Source organism: Stegostoma tigrinum, chromosome 27 (assembly GCF_030684315.1).
Source record: "Stegostoma tigrinum isolate sSteTig4 chromosome 27, sSteTig4.hap1, whole genome shotgun sequence".
NCBI lineage: Eukaryota > Metazoa > Chordata > Chondrichthyes > Orectolobiformes > Stegostomatidae > Stegostoma > Stegostoma tigrinum.
Genome location: NC_081380.1, coordinates 44,965,580 through 44,988,381, shown reverse-complemented (window position 1 = coordinate 44,988,381; position 22,802 = coordinate 44,965,580). Strand labels below are relative to the sequence as shown.

The following is a 22,802-nucleotide window of genomic DNA, read 5'->3' as shown; positions in this document are numbered from 1 at the left end:
CTCTATAAAAGCTGGGGTCTTTTCCTGCTGTTAGAATTACATGTGAGACAATCTATTTTAATGAATTTGCCTTTGCCAAGGGTGAGTTTATGGCTTGTTACTGTATTAGAACCATTAATTAGCAGTAGTTAATATACATATTACTTTGTTAAGCATTTGTTAAGCATTTCGTTAGAGTTACAGTTAAGCCAGTTCTTTTGTTTCTATTTTGTCTGTATTTTAATTATAGTGTAGGAATAAAGTGTGTTTTGTTTCAAGCTTGGTACTTTGACCGATCGAATTGCATCTAACAATACCTAACATTTATGTTTAAATTAAAAAAAGTTAGGGTCTAGACTTAATAATACTTTGAGGGGGTTCAACCTTATTCGTAATCTTATTGAATACCTGTTCTCTCGGACCTTATGAAATAGTAAAGAACGTAGATTCGCATACCAGCCAGTGTCCAGCGGTGTACTAAAGAGATCTGTGCTAGGTCACACATTGTTCGTGATGTATATAATTGTCATAGAAAAAAAAGTTGACTGGGGGGAATGATAAGCGATTGCACTGATTGCACAAAGATTGGCCGGATGGTTGAAGGTCTTAAGTTATAGGAGGATATGAATGCACTGTTTAGATGAGCACATCAGTGGCAGATGAAATTTAACCCTGAAAGGTGTGGTGATGCTCTTTGGAAAAATTAACAAGACAAGGGAGCACTGAATGAATTGCAAGATTCCAGAAAGCTCAGAGAAAGATGAGAGATTTTGTGGTGCTTCTCCACAGATCCTTGAAGATGCCAGGTTGGGCTAATAGTGTGGTTAAGAAGGCACATGGGATACATGTCTTTATCAGTCACGGTACAGATTGTACAAAGATTGTAAAGGGGAGGTTATGTTGGAGTTGTATTAAACTTTGGCTAGGAACATGGACAAGGCTTCTTGTATCAACTACACTGCCAGGCTGTACATTTGAGGTTATGGGCCAGATATTGGAAAATGTAGATTCAGAGTAGTTTTTTGTCAGTGCAAATCTGATGGGCTGAAGGGCCTGGAGGTATTTCAAAGTTGTTCACTTCGTGTGAATCACATTGTCACTTATTGTGCAAAGATGAATGTAGCAGCCTACAACAACAACAGGAATTTGCATTTTTAGAACTCCTTTAATGGACTAAAATGTATTAAGTTACTTCATGGGAGTTAATTATCAATAAACAAAATTGATAACAGCCATGTGAAAAAAGAGACAGGTGATCAAAGAATGGGTCAAGAAGGTAAATTTTAACCTTGTTAAAGGAGGATAAAAACATAGAAAAATTGAGAATTTGAGGGCAGGAGTTCCATAATTCAAGCTTAACCATTCAAAGACGTGGTCAACAGTAATAAAACAATGGAAATCTACTAAATGCAGGAGGCCAATTTTAGAGGAGGGCAGAGACTTGTTTGCAGAAGGTAACAGGGGTAGGGAGGTAAATGTGGATTAGATTTATGAATAACCAATTTGAGTTTGTTGATCCTAGTTGAGAGAGGCATGTTCATTAGGACACTGAGAACAGACTGCTTTTCTTCAGAGTGTAACATAGAATCTGAGCATTAATTTGAACCCTGGCCACTGTCAGACAGCTTAATGTCTCATCCAGTACTTCTTTGAATTATCAGTCAAGATTAAAATCTAAAGGCCTGGGGTTGGGATTGATCTTGAACCAGAGATGAGAGAGCTAAACTGAACTAAAATTAACTCCCAATAAAGCTATATCCAGTTACAGCATCATTTTGGAGTTTTAATAGTTCTTAAAATTGTCTTCTCAAAGTTACTTATTGAATTCCATCTCTTTTAATCATGAAAAGATACACTGTTGTAAATATTTTATTGGTTACAGGTGGTGGGCTGGTACCACCCTGTGTATTGGTGTCAGATTCACTGTTCTACGGGGTGGTAGGGATGAGGTTTCTGTCTTTGACGTTTTCCCACATACTGAATTACTAAACCCATTTGTAGTGAAGCATCCAAGGAGCCCCTCGCAAGGAACGAAAATCAAAGCATTTGGGTCTTTCTCGATATGTCCTGTATTGAGAGGGGTCTGGAAGTACCTCTTTCTTCTCAGCCAAAGAACTGTCTCTTGTTGCAGAGATAGAAGGTGGAAATCGAGGTAAACAGGTATAACTAATTACAATTTAAAAATCATTTTAATTGAATTTATTGTGATAAATGTACAAGGACGTAGAGGGCTACCTAAAAGTAAATCTTCTGAACAATAGCACATACGTATTTCAAATCAGGTCTGGGAGTCATTTCTAACTCTGAGTCTTGTTCTAGGTCTTTCACAATTAAACTAATCTTCATGATTTTTATCAACAAAACAGATTTCCAAAATAGAAATGGTGGCACAGTTGATGGTTATGTTATGGCACGATTGAAGAACTAATCAGCTGGAGATATGAGTTCAAACCCCACTGTAGTATTTGGGGAATGTAAATTCAATTAAACAAGCCTGCAGTAAAAAGGTAATGTTTGTAGTAGCAACTGTGAACATGTTGGGTGCAATAAATAATGTGGTTCACTGATATCCTTAACAGACAAAACTGTGCTGATCTTTTACGTGATCTGGCCTGTGCTTGATTCCACATCCAAACAATGTGGTTGATTCTTAACTTCCTCTCAAATGGCCTAGGAACCCACTTAGTTGTATTTAAGAAGGTGACTCACCATCACCTTCTTAAGGTAATAAGTATTGGCTTTATTCTTAAAGTTGACATCTTGTGATTGAATAAAAAAAACTTGGTAACCTCCATGAAGATATGACATGGCATAAAACATAGAATGTTACATGTTTCGGAGTTCATTATTGTCCCTTAGATTTCAGTAAAGTGTGTAGATGATCATCTGAGGTTTATGTGTTTATTTGAAACCTAGAAAACAACAGTACAGCTTTGAGAACATTTGTAGTAGTACCATCCCTCCACCATTGGAGTTGTAACGGAAGATAAATCTTACAAATGTTATCAACCTCCATCTGAAATCATGAGGTCTGGAGCATTCAGATAATGTTGCATATCGAATTGAAATGCTCAACCCCAGGCAGGAGCTCTCCCCCACCACCACCCCCAAAAAGCAGAACTTTTCCCACAAAATGTTATACTTCGTGTTGAAATTAATCCGGAATTGTTCTCCTCATGTTGTGTTTTTTTTGGGTTCTGCCTCTTTCGCACCTATTTCTGTGTTTAGAAGGAAATTTATGAGCTGTGTATGCAACTCACAGGACTGTGTTAGGAGTTTGAAGTGATGGATATGTAACTACTTGCTGCCATGTAAGAATCTATTCCTGAAGTTCAAGAGATTCCAACCTGAGAGGAAATGAAACAAATCCAACACTGCACCAAAAGGTCTGCCAAGACTTCATTCTTAACTTTGGCAACTATGTCCATTGAAATCTTTAGCCTGCAAGCTCATCTGTTACTGCCTAATGTACCTGTAATATCAATGGAGCAAATACAGGAATAAGTGAAACAGCAAATGCCCATTTATGTTCATTCTGCCATATAAATCGAGAATGAAGTGATGAATTAAGAATATAGCATAATTATCCGTTTGTGTAACTTACAGCTCTTAAGTGCTATTTCTTTCTTCTGTGATGGAAATTCCCAGCGTGGGCATCAGGACCTCAAGTTGGGTTGTTAGGTGAAAGTTTGGACTCATGAGCCTCAAGGTCGTAAAGCCGCAGAAAAGCTCAACTCCACTCCATGCTCTCAGTTCTACCACCTCTTCAACTACTTTCAGAGTTGTCACCAAGGGACTGCTGTACTGATTGTAATAAGGTCAGCCAGCTGCACCTCATAGGATATGAGTTCCCTGATTAGGGCTGTTAATCTGATCCAAACAGGAAGCCCTGGCTGACGTAAAAAGGTTGAGTATCTGGGATACAGAAAAAGCCTCAAAATGAGGTCATAGTGGGAAAACGTTTGGGAAGCACAGCACTCTGATACAAAGGTATCAATCTGCCAAGTTAGAAAACTGACAGAACTGCAATGTATAAAAGTCAACCATAGTTCATTGGTAGTCTTCATGCTTCTGAGTCAGAAACTAGTGATTTGAGTACTGAGCATCTAATATTGGTGCGCTGCATTAAATAGGGTATAGTATTTCAAACTGGGTGTTAAATCATAATGTTGATCTCCCTTTCAGATGGATTTAATGATCCATTAGCAGCAGTTGAAGAAAAGTGGTGTTTTCTTGACTAGTATTTATCTCTCAATCAGCATTACAGTTGCTGTCTGTGGGCCTCCGTGTGCTAATTGTCTTCATAATGATGACAACACTTCAAAGTTAATAAATAATTGTAAACCATAAAAGACCCTGTTTAAGTGCAGGTTCTCTCTTCACTGCCATGTGGTCACCTGATAATTTCTTATTGTGAAGGACAGTAAATAGCAAACAGAATTGACTTTTTTTATAAACATCAATACTGCAGCATAGACTAAATGATTGTAACTTGTACAATCTTGTACAAGCTGTTAAACATAGAAAAGTACAGCTCAGTACAGGCCCTTCGGCCCACGATGTTGTGCCGTGGAATAATCCTCATCCAAAAATAAAATAGCCTAACCTACATTCTGCTCAATTCACTGCTGTCCATGTGCATGTCCAGCAGTTGCTTAAATGTAAACCATGCGTTAATTTGTTCAGTGTAATTCATGATGCATTTCATGATGCCAGATATACAAGAATGATCAGAATTTCTGATAATTTGCTGCAAGGAATTCATGATTATTCACCTCATGGATTGTGTGGCTAGAATTGTGTCTTTGAAAGGTTTAAGGTCAGTATAGATTGAGGAAAAGTGAAATGAGCAATAAACTAAGAGAAAGTGAACAGATTTATGTTATGTCGTACCACAAGTTCATGGAAACCTACAGAAGTGAAATGTCAGCCGAAGATCCCCACATCCTTCAGCCTGTTATTCTGGAACTTGCAAGGAATTCAGATATTGGGTTAGGAGATTTTTCATTATCCTTTTGATGAAAACGATTTTCCTTTGCAACCCTGTACTGCTTATTGTTTAAAACACACAAGTAGTTCTGTCCACAGTGACACAAGTGTAAATTTCTGCTTTGAAATCCAGAATTAATCACTAATTCTCTGCTAAATTCAACTCCAGAGAGTTATTCTATTTGTTTCTCCATACTGTAATATATATCATTACAGAAAATACTCACTAGAAAGCACCATGATGTGGAGGTTTCAAAGTGTGGAGCTGGATGGAGGTGCCTGTTGGACTGGGGTGGACAAGGTCAGAAATCACACAACACCAGATTATAGTCCAACAGATTTGTGTGAAAACACAAGCGTTTGGGGCCTTGCTCCTTCTTCACGTGTTAGTGAGAAAGGTGGAATCAGACGCAGATTTTACAAGTAAAAGAACAAAGGATCACACAACTGATGAAGATATCTTAAACAACTTAAGATGCTGTTAAATCTTTAATGAGTTAGAAGGTTTTAATTGATTAATATGTATATGTAAATCCCTGAATTTCTTTCAAGTCACTGCCCTGAGTGAACTAAAGGTTTTATCATTGTAAAGAAGAGGTCACATTTTAGGTCAGACAAGGCATATTAGATGTGAGATAATAAAATGTGAGGCTGGATGAACACAGCAGGCCAAGCAGCATCTCAGGAGCACAAAAGCTGACGTTTCGGGCCTAGACACTTCACCAGAGGGATTATTAGATGTGAGGCCTTGTTTAGAAGCAGTTTGTGTTTTGGTTTGTATCAGAATGTATCAGCAAATACAAATTCACCGTGTGTGTGTGTGTGAGACAGACTGTGTGTGTGTGTGTGTGTGAGACAGACTGTGTGTGTGAGTGTGTGTGAGTGTGTGTGTGTGTGACAGACTGTGTGTGTGTGTGTGTGTGTGTGTGTGTGTGTGTGTGTGTGTGTGTGTGACAGACAGTGTGTGTGTGTGACAGACAGTGTGTGTGTGTGACAGACAGTGTGTGTGACAGACAGAGAGTGTGTGTGTGTGTGACAGAGAGTGTGTGTGTGTGTGAGTCAGAGAGTGCGCGTGTGTGTATGTGTGTGAGACAGGGAGCGTGTGTGAGACAGGGAGCGTGTGTGAGACAGGGAGCGTGTGTGTGACAGGGAGCGTGTGTGTGTGTGTGGTACAGGGAGCGTGTGTGTGTGTGTGTGGTACAGGGAGCGTGTGTGTGCGTGTGTGTGTGTGGTACAGGGAGCGTGTGTGTGTGTGGTACAGGGAGCGTGTGTGTGTGTGTGTGTGGTACAGGGAGCGTGTGTGTGTGTGTGTGTGTGTGTGGTACAGGGAGCGTGTGTGTGTGTGTGTGTGTGGTACAGGGAGTGTGTGTGTGTGTGTGTGTGTGTGTGTGTATAGAGAGAGAGAGAGAGAGAGTGTGTGTATATGTGTGTGTAGTGTGGCGACGTGGGGTCACCAGTAGTGTGACATGAAGCCAAGACAGCTTGTGTGACAAGCCTCTTGAGGCTGTCCTCGTGGGCACCGAACTTGGCTATCTGCCTCTTCTTGGTGACTCTGCATTGTTGTGTGCCCTGAAGTCTGCCCTGGAGGACATTTACCCAAAGATCTGAGGCCGAATGTCCTTGACCGCTGAAATATTTCCCCACTGGGAGTGAACATTCCTGTTTGTCTGTTGTTAAGTGATGTCCGTTCGTCTGTTGTCATATGGTCTGCATGGTTTCGTCACTACACCATGCCTGCAGCGTGTGAGATAGACAATGCTGGCCGAATCACATGGAAAACCCTATTTTTACAGACCGCATTATATCTATTTTGTTACATTAGGTGATGCAGCAGCCAGAAGTAATTGTAAGGTGGTAAATGTGAAGAAAATTAACCATACTGATTCATCTTAATGAATTTATTCTGAGGCAGCAAAGTTCCTTTTGAGTGTTTCCTAAAAGCTCTACTTTCGAGGGAATAAACAGTCATAGGATGGAAATATCTAGATCATTGAGTCATACAGCATTGAAAATGACCCTTCACTTCAAACAGTCCATGTCAGACATTATCCCAAACTAACCTGGTCCCACCTGCTTACTCCTAGACCATAACCCTGCAAATATTTCCTTTTCATGTACTTAACTAAGTGTCTTTTCAACATTGTAACTGTGCCCACATTAATTGATATGCAGAGGAGATATCTGACTGAATTTGTAATTTGCTTGGGTCTTCTATAGCATTTACTGTTGTGTAGTCACTTTACACAGCAGATGTGAGGATATTGTTTTGCAAAGTAAAGTTTTTTTTATTGGAAATTATTATCAGCATAGAGAACAACTCCCTTTGCCCCAGTAACAGTCAATGTCGATGTTGCGTTGTGAAATTTGTATGGACATTCGAATAGAATCTAATTTACAGTAAACTCAAATTTAAACATTGCGAGAAGAAACCTCAGTTGGTCAACAAAGAGCCTCTTACTTATGAGTTTGTGTGGAATAATATGCGCCATTAGCACCTGAAGTCACAACAGATTTGAATGGTATATTCCCACCCTTGTTTCTTATCTCACACTAAGGACCTTAGCATCATGTAGTTTCTGAAATCTTAACAGTATTTACCAAATGTTGTAAAGTGGTATAGTAATAGGAAAGGCCCAATATTTTTCTAAGGTAATATTATTTGCACCTTAACAGGGTTTATGCTGAATCAGCTAAAACAAACTTGCATTCATATAGCACATTTAAATTAATTAATTAATAAAAATATCTCAAGGCACTCCAGTGAAGTGTTATCAAACAGAACATAGCACCGAGTTACACAATGGGAATCAAAGGGGTGATCAAGATTTTGTTAAAAACAAAATTAGTTCCAAAGGCCCAAAAATAAATTTATTTGTTGAATTCCTGGTTACCCTTGGTAAAGTTCTCATCACTTTACCATGGTACAGCAAAGATTACTGCGGGTGTAGTGTTTCCATTGTGGCAGCTAACAAGAGTTAGATGTGGATTTGTACTGGTATCTTTTGTATTTTTTTCAAAAAATGGGTATTGCACTTTAATGAGATAATCTTGCCAGTTTAGCAAAATGAGCATTGTATGAACTGTTGTCCAGTTTTCCATACTGGACCGTCCTCTACCTGCAATTAAAGATTCACAGATTCAATGCCACTTGCCACCTTTATAATCTGGGTGGCTGACTTCAGGGCAGTTTTGATGGAAACGCACTGTGAACGATGTCGTCTTTCAGGCTTATATCCAAGATAAGATTTAATGGTCCTGAATCTTAAAAGAACGCAGAAAATTGAAGAACACAGAGAGTTCCCACAATACAAGAAAGAACAAAGAACTATAGATATTAGAAACAAAAAACAAAAACAGAAATTGCTAAATAACACACCAAGTCTGGCAGCATTTGTGGAAACAAAGCAGAGCTAACATTTCGGGTGCTATCACACTTTGTCAGAACAGAGAGTTCTTGAAGGATTGACTGGCCTATTCCTATTCAGGTGTTTTCCCAGTCTCTCAATCAACACCACTAGAAAAAGATCAAGTGTTTAAAGGCAGGTTTGTTATGTGGGATCTTGTTGCATGTCACGTTTCATTACATCTGGAACATTGAGAATGTTCTGAGAGATATGATAAAGTGCTATGACAATGCAGGTCTTTCTTCCCTCATAAATGAGGCTTTGACTTTTGTGCCTATAAACATCCAGTAATGTGAAGGCCGGATGATGCTGTCATCTGTCACTGGTTTACAGACTTTGTTTGAGCAATATGGATTCTGCCAAAAGGATTGTGGATTCCTTCCAAGTTCATATTTCTTTTTCAAATATTCTTTAAAATTGTGAACTAAAACCCAGTCCTTCTGAAGGTATTTATCACCATGCAGGAGAGTTAAAAGGCAAGCTATGTTCCTTGAATTTGCTTCTTTGTAAATTCATCTGTGTGTCATACCATGTGTCTGGCTGCCAGGATAGGTTTGTGCAATAACAGATGCCGCATCTACAGTGGAAATGATTGCCATGTGGTTTTATTTCATTTAAATTTCAACGTTGGGTTAAACACATTTCTGCAGTGCTGCATGATTCAGTGAAGTAATCATGTCATGGAAGATGGCATAATCTTTTATTAAAAGCTGTATATCTTGAGTACCTTTGTCTCCTCAATTTGCCATGTAATATAGACTGCAGACTGCAAAGGTGCATGTTACAGTCTTTGTTCTGGCTATTTCAGCTAGTATCAGTCTTGATGGTAGTGGTACTTGCTTTTGACAGCTAACACCCTAACACTTGGTAATTTGAAGAAATATTTCAGATCTTCTTTACTCCTTAGTCCTTGCTAGTATTCTGCAATGTGGATTATCTGAGGACTGCATACTTTGCTATGGAGTTCTTGGGGTACCATGAAGTTGATAAGAGCACTGGATCAATTTCACTGAAATATTTTGAATTGACTTTAGGAAACCTATAAAATTCATTGAGTCTCCAAACTTACAGAACTTTGGAGATTATTTGTGAAAAGTAACTTGAGGTAAAGTGCAGTCACATCATGGCAGACTTTGACTTTGAATTAAGACTTTTGTTTAAAATAATAGATCAGAGCTTAAAGAAAGTAGAGAAACAACTTTTATTATCTGTATATAATTTTTCTATCTTCACTTCCTTTCCCTAGGTGTTTTGAGACATTCCTGGGTTAGATGCTGTTAATGTCGATTACACTTTGAACCTCACCCAAGAGACCAGTATACATACGTGAGCCATAATATCACTGATGGCTAATGTTTGGGAAGCGCAGGAATGAGTATAAGACAGATGAGCTTCACCCAGTGCTTACCTGCCCTTCTAGCAAGAATCATTGAATTGCAATTAGGAGTGGGAATTCAGATAGTATTTGTTGGCTCCCAATCTTGGCTGCACAACAGTTGCAATCCCCATATCACCACCATCTTTGAAGCCTTCTAACACAGCACCAACTGGTGATTGATCCCAGAAACCTCCGCACCTGTACAGTAAGCTACTCCCTGTATAAATAAACAAACTCACTGTGGAGTTTGCATAAGCGTTGACTAAATAAATGAGAAATGGGAATTAAAATTAGTGAAATAGTTTACTTAAAAATGTGCAATATATTCTGAAAGTTTCATAAAGCTTTAGCTGGTAAATGAATGTCTTTTAATTTGATGCTTTGTGACTTTAAAGAGTTTATTCATTTTCTGAAATGAGTAACATCAAAGTGGTGATTAAAGTGAGTGAGATCTTTTATTTGGCCAACATTATTGTATTTAATAACTACCATAAATCAAAACTGCACAACTTCCTCTCTCACTTACCTCAGCCTTTTTACAGACTCCCTGGTGATTTTCACCCATTTAATTAAACACGATGACAGCACTTTGAAGGAATGTGTCAGCCTTTGGTGTCCTTTGGAATAAAAAATAAGGGCAGTGGTGTGGTGGCATCACCCATCTTTGAAAAATGTCTGGAAGAGTGCAGTGTTAAACTTAAATCAATGCGGTTTTTCATCCCCTTTGAACCTAATTTGGGATAAATAATGAAGGTTGGCTTTCGGAATGTGATAACATTAAATGGGAATGGAATAAGGAGTTACAGTTACAATGTGTTATGAACTTTAGGAAAGAAGAAGTTGCAGCTTGCATTTACATAACATCTTATCATGTCTGTCCAAAGTATTTGAAAATGATTCACCTTCCATTAAATATATTGTACAATCAATGGAAATTGACAGGATAATCCTTCGGCGATTGAGAGCCATTTCAGACAAAAAGAAGATTAGATTAGATTAGATTCCCTACAGTGTGGAAACAGGCCCAAAATGCTGTCCTGCCAAAAGGTATGACCCTTGGCCCAGTTCATTGCCAAGCACCAAATCCAAAGTGACCTCTCTTGTGTTGGTCAATCTACGTAGGTTCTTATGAGAACACGCACCACCTCCTAATAATATACCAATCTGAAATTGTTCGGAAATAATCATTCTCCATCATTGTTACTGAGTTAAATCCTGGAATCCCTCGCTTAAAACGTAGTGATAATGATAAGAACTGTAGTGGATCAAGGGGATTGCTCACCATCAGATTCTAAGGGCAACCAGGAATAGACAATACAGACGTGGATTTGCAACTGTTCCACACCTTCCAAGAATAACTGTGGAATTTACTATTTTAAATACATAGCAGGATCCTACAGCAACAACGAGATGATGGCAGTTAAAATATCTTTTGCTGTAATATTCAGCAGGAACGTTGTAGTACTGTCACTAGGAGAATATTCTCTTTTTTTGAAAATAATGTTATGGGTTTTTTTTTGATGTTCATTGCTGAATTGTAGGACCTTGGTTTGATGCCTCAACTGAAAATGAGTATCTGCAATGATGTAGCATTCCTTCAAATTTGGATTGGAGTGTCAGTCTAGATCATGTGCTTAAGATGGCTGGATTTTGAAACTTCTGATTTAGTAATCAAGCCATTTAAGCCAATAAATATTTTAAACAAAGTCACATTGCAAGTTTCTATGTAAAGACCAAAATATAAAGCAGGATAAATTTACTGCAGATGCTGGAATCTGTACTGAAAACAACAGATGCTGGAGATCACAGTGAGTCAGACAGCTTCTATGGAGGGACAGCAAGCTAACATTTCAAGTCTAGATGACACTTCATTTGACGTCTGATGAAGGGTCATCTAATCTCTCTCCATGGTTGCTGTCTGACCCGCTGTAATCTCCAACATTTGTTGTTTTCAAACATAAAGTGACATTTCTCTCGCGTCTTGAACTAGGAATAATAACTGCATTTGGTGTCTTTCCATCCCATACATTTTGTTGTTCCTCTATTCGTGCAGTTAAATTTTGAATTATGCTACAGACTTCAAATGACCTACAATGGAGCACCAGTGTTTACCCCTTAATATGCAGAACATTATCGGGGTGTGCATGCCTGAAAGGTCATTTATGGAGAACAAGCAAAACACGACTGTCTGAACTTCTTTGCAGGAATGTTTAGTTGGAGCTTTAGAACTATTATGCATTTGAATCATCAGATATTTTGAAGTCTCAAAACTTATGGGCAACTCTTTTGCACTTGATAATCTTTTGCTGTACATGACCTATGTGTGTATCAGAAATAAACACTCATTACCAAATGCCTGGGGCTTGACTAGGTGTTGCTGCCACAGCTGAAATTGTTTCTACATGTTGACTGTCAATGGTATTATTTTGGTGCATCAACTGGTATACTTTGGGGAATACTGTAATCTAATCTTGGTTTCCACCATTTTATTTTCTTCTAATTTTTAGCTGTATGTAGTCAATTTGGTCGATTTGTGCCCCTGCAGCCTGCTGTATAGAGCAAAGGTAGCATGGATAGCAAATTGGACAAATGACATGAGAATCTGTTTTCAGAGATGTTGGTTGAGGATACAACAGAGCTTCAGGAGAAGTCCGTTCTCCAAATAGTACGACAGAATTACACCTATCAGCTGGAGTGTAGGTTTAAAGTCTCATTCCTAAAGATGTCCAACACTGTAGCGCACTCATTGTCACTGATGCATGGTATAAATTAAGAAGTGTTAGGCCACAATGTTCTTCACTCAATTGTGCATAAAGAAATATAGTAATTTATCAAAATTATTTAATTACTCTTTTGTACTTGTCATGGCTAGAAAATAAACTGAATCACTGAAAAGAAAATTATTTTCTTTAAAACGCTTCCACTTTAATCTCCATTTCTCAGCGAGGTGCCAGTGAATACCACATTGTATTTGGAGGATGGTAAAGGAACCCATATTTTAATAAATACGTAAAGCTAACAAAATATCTGCTTTGGAAATAGTTCTCAGATTGTGCAATTATGAACACCCTGAGAATTTGTGCTGTGCAGCTGTTTATGAAAACTTCAGAATTTATTGTGGTGGAATAAAGCAAACATTACTAATACTGTGTATATAAAGTACACACACATACACACACATGCAGACATATGTAAACATGCACGCAGACTGTCAAATGGAATGATTTCCTGACTCTACATATTTGTTTAATGCCTTAAAGTCTATTATTTTATTTATTTATATAGCCTCGTGTAAATTAATTTTCAAGATAAACGTCACAGTTTAGTGCTTTATATGTGTCAGATGTCATCTTTACTGTTTAAGAATGACATCCAATTTGGTTTGACAGTGTGAGAGTAGAACAGTTTGTTACTGCCAGTAATACATAGGATTTGGTTCATTCAGTATCATTAATTCCCAGACTACAACTTCAGTAGAATGTTAATATTGTTAATTTTTTTATTCATTCATGTGATGTTGGTTTTGTTTATTCACTTAGGGCATGAGCATTCCTGGCTGGCAAGCATTTGTTACCATCCTTAGCTGCTATTGAACTGAGTGGCTTGGTAGGCCATTTTAAAGGGCAGTTGAAAGTCAGCCACATCGCCCTGGGTCTGGAGATACATCCGTTACCAGACCAGGATTAGGATGGCAAATTCCTTGCCTGAAGGACATTAGTGAGCCAGATGGGCTTTTCTTGACAATTGACAATGGATTCATGGTCATCAGTAGTTTCTTAATTCCAGATTTATTTTTATTGAATTCAAATTCCATCATCCATCGTATCTAGGAACCCAGAACATTAGCTGAGTTTCTTGATTAATAGTCTAGTGATAATACCAATATGTCACCAGCTCCCCATTTCCAAACAGGAAATTTCAGAGGGCAGTTCAGACTCAACCACATTGCAGTGGGTCTGTAATCACATGTAGGCAGATTACGTAGGGTTTGTCCTTCCATAAAGTACCAGATAGGTTTTTACATCAACCAACAATGGTCAACAATGATCACATTGTTTAGACTAGCTTTTTTTTAAATCCCAGAATTCTAGTGAATTCAAATTTCAGCGTCTGCCACACTATGGTTTGAACTCAAGTTTCCAGAACATTAATCTGGGACTTCGGATAATGAGTCCTGTGACATTACCACTGTCTGAACACCTCCTCTATTGCCTGAATCTGGACATGTGCCTCTGTCATTAATTGTATTGTATCAATGTAAGAACACATGCATTATTGTGACTGAAAGATGCCCCAATACATTGTACAATTATAGAGTCCTCAAGTGGATACAATATGGGAGGGCACTCAACTCATTTATATCCTTCATGAGCTATTTTCCTCTTTGCATTTTCCTGTCATTTCCCTGTGGCTTTATTTTTCACTCTTCAGATCATTAGTTTTGAAAGTCAGAATTGAATCTACCTCCTCAAAACTCTCCAGCAGTGCATTTCATATCCTAATCATTTGCTGCAAAGAAAAACTTTCATTTGTGTTGATATTGCTGTTTTGCCAAATAGCTTTAATTAGGGTGTTCGAGTTCTCAATCTTTCCTTCAAAGGGTTCAGTTTCTCCTTGCCCACTGCTCAGACACGTCATCATTTTGAACATTTCTATCAATGTCCTCTTGACCTCTTTTTCTCCAAGGAGGGCAGTTGCAGCCTCTCCATTCTATCCATGTAACTGAGGATCCTCAACCAATCTGTTGAATATTTTTTGCACCTTTCACAACTTTCTGAAGAAGCCCAGTTGAGACCTAACTGGTGATTTATATAGGCTTATCATTACTTCCTCGCTTTCTGCTCAGTACCTGTCTTTATAAAGCCAATAGCCTGCTTGTGTTATTAATGGATTTCTCAACATCTTCAACAGGTCCCTTGCTCCTGCATCCCCATTAATTTAGTGCACTGTATCTTATTGTATTTCCCTTTTCCTTCTCCAAAATCAGTCACTTTGCAGTTATTGGAATAAATATTTTCTGCTCCTTGTGCTCCTATTCCACCTGCCCAAGTCCTTTTGAAATCTACCACTATCTCCTCATAGTTTTCACAATATTTCCAAGTTTTGTGTCATGCACAAATTCTGAAATTGTTCCTGTACACCCAAGTTCTAGCATGAATGTATGGGAACACTAGCCTGTTACTTTATCTAATCTGAAAATACTTCCTAAAATGTAGTCACTAATATAGCACACACCAAGCTCCCACTGGTAGTGATAACATATTGACCAGGTGATCAGTTTTCATGTGGTTGGTTGAGGAATAAACAGAGCTCCCAGCTGTTCAATAGAAGATAGAGGGTGGTAGTTGATGGAAAGTATTCAGCCTGGATCTTGATGACCATTGGTGTTCCACAGCGGTCTGTTCTGGGACCTCTGCTCTTTGTGATCTTTATAAATGACTTGAATGAGGAAGTGGAAGGGTGGGTTAGTAAGTTTGCCATTGACACAAAGGTTGGTGGAGTTGTGGATACTGTGGAAGGCTGTTGTAGGTTGCAACGCGTCATTGACAGGATGCAGAGCTGGGCAAAGAATTGCAGATGGAATTCAACCCAGAAAAGTGTGAGTGATTCATTTTGGAAGGTTGAATTTGAATGCAGAATACAGGGTTAATGGCAGGATTCTCGGCAATATTCAGGAACAGAGCAATCTTGGGTCCACTTCCATAGATCCCTCAAAGTTGCTACCCAAGTTGAACAGGTTCTGAAGAAGGTGTATGGTGTGCCGGCTTTCATTGGCAGGGGAATTGAGTTTAAGAGCCGTGAGGTGATGCTGCAGCTCTATAAAATCCTAGTTGGACCACACTTGGAATATTGTGTTTAGCTCTGGTCGCCTTGCTATAGGAAGGATGTGGAAGCTTTAGAGAGGGTGCAGAGGAATTTTACCAGGATTCTGCCTGTACTGGAGGGCAGGGCTTATGAGGAAAGGATGAGGGAGCTAGGGATAACACAGTATGGAGCTGGAAGAACACAGCAGGCCAGGCAGCCACACCTGAAGCATCAGCTTTCCTGCCCCTCTGATGCTGCCTGGCCTGCAGTGTGCCTCCAGCTCCATGCTGAGTTATCTCAGACTCCAGCATCAGCAGTTCTTACTATCTTTGAGGGAGCCAGGGCATTTCTCATTGGGGTGAAGAAGCATGAAAGGTGATTTGATAGAGGTGTACAGGATGATGAGAGGCATAGCTAGAGTGCATAGTCAGACTTTTTCTGAGGGCAGAAATGACTATTGCAAGGGGACATCATTTTAAGGTGATTGGAAGAAGGTGTAGGGGAGATGTCAGAGGTAGGTTCTTTACACAGACTGGTGGGTGTGTGGAATGCGCTGCCGGCAGTGGTAGGTGAGTCAGATACTTTTGAGACTTTTAAGCAACTCTTGGATAGGAACATGGAGGATAGTATAATGTAGGGTATGCAGGCTAAATTGAGCTTAGTAGGATAATAGGTCAGCACAATATCATAGGCTGAAGGGCCTGTACTGTGCTGTAATGTTCTATATTCTATGTTCTAATGAGTGGATTGGGTTAATATAAATTTCAAAGCTTACTGTCTTAAGTAGGTTGATGTTGGGGTTATGTTCGGAGGAAATGTTAGAAATCTGTAATGGAAACAGGAAATCACAGCAAAAAAGACAGATTAATTTTCCAGGAGTGAAACTTTATCAGGCCTTGTTCAAATAAACCTGAAATGTTAATGTATTCTTCTTTGTCACATGATTTTTCTGCCACATTTCTGCAACTTTGTCTGATTTCATTCTGTGATATGTCTGTATGCGCAGAAGTTTTGTTCCGGCTATTTGCTTCATAAAACTGATTCTGTTTGAAGCAAAATCATTGGAACATGTGAAGTAACATTTTTCTGATTTTATTTTGCTTTGCTTTGTAACGCAGGTACTTGTCAGTGAGGATGCTGAAGGTGAAGGCATTGTGGCTCATTTCCTGGCCCATGACAATAAACCCATTTCCTGCATGGCATTTAACCCCAGTGGTAAGTATATCTCATTCTCTGTCTTGTTTTAAAATACTCAACTCTTTGAAGACAGCAATTTGACATTCTGCATTGTATCCAAAAGTGGACTTTTGACCGTTTGCCACCTCTAAGGAAATGCACAATTTGATCACGTCGCTGAAATGTGTAATTCCTTCGAAAAGATTTTTAAGACATGTTGCAGCAAGACCAATTCACAGTACAAATAGATGTCAGATCTGAGTTATGATTCTCACTTTGGCTGTTTTTGGAATGTATGGTCCACCTCAGCTTCTTCCTAAGTCCCCAGCCTCACAGATGTCAGTCCTCAACAACTTTGATTCACTTCACATGATATTAAGAGCAGCTGTTGGCACTAAGATTGCAAAGGCTCTGGACTTGACAATATTCTGGCAATAGCACGAAAGACTTGTGCTCCAGGAGTGGCCAAACCCTTGGCTATAGCTGTGCATTGACAGCACTGACATCTGCCTGGCAATGTGAAAGATTGCCTGGGTATGTCCATTAAACAGAAAACAGGACAAATCCAATATGACCAATTGCACCCCATCAGTCTACTCTTCATTATAAGCAAAGTGTTGGAAGGCTGATTGACAGTGCAGTGAAATAACATTTGCTTAACAATAACGTATTTGCTGATGTTCAGTTTGCACTCTGCCAGGGTTGCTTAGCTTCTGACTTCATTACAAACTTGCTACAAGAATGAACAAAAGAGCTGAACTCAGGACGTGAGGGGAGAGTAAATGCCCTTGACATCAAGGCAGCATTTGACTAATTATAGCATCAGGGACCTATAGAGAGTCAAGGGGAACCTCTCTGCTGGTTGGAAACATATCTAACATTAAGGAATATGGCTGTGGCGGTTAAGGTCAGTCATCTTAGCTCCAGGATATCACTGCAAGAGTAGCGTCTTTGGCCTAACCATCTTCAATTGCTTAATCAATGACCTTTCCTCTGTCATAAGGTCAGAATGGAGATGTTTGCTAATAATTGCATAATGCTAAACACCATTCACGATCCCTTAGACACTGAAGAATTTCTTGTCCATATACAGCAAGATCTGGACAACATCCAGGCTGAGGGTGATAAGTGGCTAGTAACATTTGCTTCACACTAATGAGAATCTAACAGGCGCCCTTCATGTTAAAAGCCATTGCCATCAGTGAATCTGTGTCTTTGAGGGGGGATGCCATTGATCAGCAATGGAACTGGACTAGCCATGTAAGTACTTGGCTATAAGAGCAGGTCAAAATCTAGGATTTCTAAGGTGAATAAAACATCTCATAATTCCCCAAATCTTGTTCACTATCTCTGAGGTACATGTCAAGAATGTGATATGTAACTCTCCACTTGCGTAGATGAACACAGCTGCAACAGCACTTAAGGAGCTCAACAATTTATGGGATAAAATGGGCTTTCTTGACAATTTCAACCTCCTTAAACATTCACTCATCCTACAGTTGCAGAAGTGTGTGCCATTGCAGCAACTCACCAAAGCTGCTTTGACAGCACCTTCCAGACCTACAACTCCGACCATTTGAAGGACAAGGCATCAAATGCATGGAAACACCAAGTTCCTTCCAATCAGAAACCATCCTGATTTGAAACTCCATAGTGTATCTTCAAAATCAAAATCCTCGAGTTTCTTTCCTGACAGTACTGTAGATAAACTTATATTACATGGATTGCAGCAGTTCAAGAACACAGCTCACCACCACATTCTCTAAAACAGTTAGGGATGGGCAGAAAATGTTGGCTGAGTCAGCGACAGTCACATCCCATTAAATAATAAATTTTCAAAAATCTGCTATTATGCTTCCCCACCCCCTACTTCAAGCTAATCTGAATCCACCCTGTCCCATTTTTCTACTTTAGCTTTGTAAACCAAACTTTCTCTCATTTTCCTTGCATTGTCCCTACCACCTTCCTTTGGTAATCTCATCAAGAAAGTTAATTTGTATTTCATTGACTAAATTTGCACTAAAGTGATGATAGCCCACCTTCCAAGCATCATCAATATGGTGACTACAACACCACCACTCCAGTTCTTTTAGACTGTGTCCGTAATTTTACTTATGCCTCTGCAGCCCTGCGATATTTTTCCCTGCTAAATGTTCTGTATGAAGAATAGTAAATCAAAGAAATAGTACCCAATATTATTATTATATGTCTTCCCCCAACCCCATTCCCTCAGCTCTTACCTTTTATGGATAAAACATATCAAGGAAACTATATTTATTCAAACATGGCAACATTATTAGTGCTAGGGCAAGATACTTAAATTTCTTTTACGTTCCCTGGAACTCTTGCCACATACATGGAATAGTGTAGGTTACATGGGCTTTAGATCGGTATGACAGGTCGGCACAACATCGAGGGCCGAAGGGCCTGTACTGTGCTGTAATGTTCTATGTTCTATGTTCTATTTTGTTTACAGCATACGCGTTGTTTGACATATTTCTTGTCCTCCCAACTCACTATCCTTTTTACTGCTTCAGTTGATATGAAAACAATTGTGAAGAGATATTACATGATTAGATATCCTAACATGCTTTTGTGGATGGTATAAGAACATGCCAAAGGTTGAGAAAAGACTATCAGGCCAATCGTGCCGTGCATGTCCAGTCACTAGTGTATCCTCACACACTATCACACTATCACACCCATTATCAGACTCTGCATTAAGGCCATACTTGACCACTCTGCACTAATCTCTGTTATTTCCCGAGAGACACAAAAAGGACTGAGGAAATGACAGAGACTAACGCATGAAAAGTTCTGGCAAATTCCTGTAAATCTGCCTAAGACAGTGCAGCAAACTCTCAGAGACTTGTGGTTGCCTATGATTCATCACAGTCCAAATAAAACATTCAGAGACTGAACTCATAAGCAATTGTAAAATTTGCTTATTTTTAAATCATGAGTCAAGTTCCATCGCTTTAAAGAATGTATGAGAGGAAGAGCCCAAGCAGTAGCATGCAATGACACACATTGCATAGTTATTCTCCGAGCGTGCTAGAATGCGATAATACAACTGGGAGGCTACTGATGACATTGAAATCCATGAAAGCAAAACTTAAGTACTTCATGCAGGTCATCTGCAATTTGAGATCCTGTTTCAACCCCTATCTTCTTCGGCACTGCAGCCGTTAAATAGTGTGCCTTGGAAATACATTGGGTCAAATTTTCCCCTCTCCAATATGCATTAGTACAGCAAGAAAGATGGGAATAAATGGTGAAAATGAAAACATCTGAATCTCCAAACACTTTTCCTATTTTCCCTCGAGCCATAAATAGTAACTTCAGAATCTTGCCATTGAGCATTGACTGCTACTTGCATTGCATTAAAGGCCCAACTTGCCTAATTTATAAGTCACTTTCAGTTCTCTTCTCCTGCACAGATATGTTAAAACTGGACATGTAAAATGGAGCATTTGCCTGGTGGCTGCAGTTCATGGAATGCTTATCCTAGTCATCATGCGACTGCTTCTTCTGCCCAAGTCCTTGCATGCTTCACGTCCACCATCTTCCTTAACGTTTTGTTCACTCAAGTTAACATCAGCAAACTACCAGTGTCATCCCATCATCATGCCTGTTTCTGGATCAAAACAGGGGCACCTATGACTTGCATGCTTTGGCTTGGTCACTTTGTGTGTGGGTGCACGCATGCATCTTGTACATTTGCACAGGCTGCACCTTATGGCTGTTAGCATTCTTTCTTACTACTAACTCAAATTATCACTTACTTGGAGGCTGCCAGCCTCTGTATACTTCACATTGCTTTGTTAGCACACGCTTATTGTCTTAACCGCCAAATTATAGGCTACCAGCTTCTATGTGCCTTGCATTTTTTTAAGCACACAGGGTCTTTCATGCTTACTTATGGACTATGAACCCTTGTGGATTTTTTTGTCTTTTTAGTGCAGAGGGAGGGGCAGGCAGCTTGTGACAGTTGGGACCATTGAACAATCTGCCAGCCTGTTAAGGGATGGACACATTGCTGTGTATCACTGTGCTAACTCAATGTCAGACCTTTATCATGTCCCAGCAATTTAAGTAGCAAACATACTGCATGTGCCTCAAACAACCGGCTGTATATAAAAAAAGGGAACAATTCTTGGTGAGTTCATGTGGGAGGCAGTCATTCACTGAGTACTGCGACAGTTAGTCAAAGGACTCATTCGATTAAGAATAAAGGGGGTTGACTACAGTCAGTCAGGCAATCTGAGAATCCATGTCCTTACAGTCCAGGGAATGGACGCAGTCCTGCAGGTGAAGGTCAAGCCATACATTCATTACAGTCAAGTTAGGGTGCTGTTGAGATGTAAGTCTGGGGTATGGGCCATGGTTAGTCCTGGTAGTTTGATCAATAATACACAGAGGGCTTATCATGGGGTAGCCTGTTGTCTGCTGGGAAAAGGAAGCAACTCAGAACTGGGGGAGGGCTTCATTATATTGGTTCATTCAAGAATGATGACAGTTCGTGGGGTAATTTTAGGTTGTGGGGTGGGACCTCATCATAAATGGGAAAGAGCCTGCCAGCTCCAGAAGATGGGGTTCAAACAGGTCCTTGTAACTTCGGGCGTACATGTGGTGGGTGTAGAACTAACAAGTGCTTTTGAATTTTGAAAATCATGGACTGTGTGGGTGAAGTGTGGGCAATAATAATAATGTGAAGAGACTCAATGGAAATTGGGAAAGCTTGAAGGCCACCGGGACCACAAGATCATCAACACAAAGGAGAACATGAAGGATGGAGGGAAATCTGTGTGTCACAGGTACAGTCTACAATTTCCCATTCTGAAATGAAGTTGGAACTTTGTCATATTAGATTGAAAGTCAACTGTTCAATAACTGCACAAAATGACTGTCATTGCATGAAAAGTAAGCTGCTTTTCTCTGCAGGCCTGGCGTAAATATCTTGGAATTGGAGGCCTTCTTAGTCCAATTTCAGGAATCATGCCTTCACTGATTCGATAATGCCACTCACTAGCTTCAAATTGTACTTTATTAGCAGATCGTTCATTGTCAAAGAATAAAGGTTAAATATTACGGCTCCAAACAACCATCTCCTTGTCATTGTCAGCTAAGCAACTGTAATTAGATTAATATACTTAAGAGTGAAATATGAAGTACGCATTTCATGTAGCAAGCACTGAAAGAAAACACATTGCAACTTCAGATCTGCACATTGAACTGGACATTTTAATCTGTGATGTGATTTAATTTTCATTCTTTCATGGGGTGTGGGTATGCTATTGGGGCTGCATTTATTGCCCATCCACAATTGCCCTTAAGAAGATGAATGGACTTAATCATAAATCTTCTTCCTCTCTGTCTCACTATGTCTGAGTGAAGTCCTGACTACCACAGCTGTTCTGTGGTTTGCCCTTTTGGCTTGGAAGATTTGGACAGTTGTTTCTTAATGTACTTGGAACTGGTGTGCCCAGATGCCGTGGGAAGTTCCTTCCCAGGCTCACCCTCCTTGGTTTGAGCTGCTGGAGTCTTTGGGATTATGGGCACTAGGGAGGTGGATGAGTCAGGCATCTCTGTAGTGTTCTGAGAAGAGGATGCAATGTCATTCTTCTGTCCTGTGCCCCCTGCTGGTATTATTCTATCTCCCTGAGAGGATGGGGCACCTGGAGTGAGACAAAGTATCATACTTAACCTCTTGCCTTGTCATTGATGCTGTGCATCTATGGCAAGAACGATAGAGTGCAGATCCATGCTGATATCTCCCAGATACTGAATGAAGTGGACCCATCTCTTCATGGTAATCGACAATTTGTTAATGGAGACAGCCAGGCAAAAGCATGCTGGATCCAGTATGGTGCTGATAATATTGGTGGACTTCTCCATTCTTCCATCTCTACTGAGTGCATTTAATAAAAATGTCTCATTCTCCTTTAACCATCTCTGCAGTTTGACAAAATCATTAATGACCAAAAACAGGGCGTTATCTTCTGCCTGAGGCTGAGCCGGTGCCCTGTCTCCAGCAGTTCTCTGAATTTCGTGGTCAACCTAAACCATTT

At 39.6% G+C, this 22,802-nt stretch overlaps 1 protein-coding gene across 2 annotated transcripts in view; it reads left to right on the top strand.

Annotated features, from left to right (window-relative positions):
- The window catches only part of bcas3 (BCAS3 microtubule associated cell migration factor), a 1,086,700-nt gene that overhangs the window by 247,195 nt on the left and 816,703 nt on the right, over positions 1-22,802 (top strand). For both annotated transcript variants that reach the window (XM_059655421.1, XM_059655420.1), the window contains exon 13: positions 16,674-16,770. In XM_059655421.1, coding sequence (XP_059511404.1) covers positions 16,674-16,770 — 97 coding nt within the window. The remainder of the gene's footprint in view (positions 1-16,673; positions 16,771-22,802) is intronic.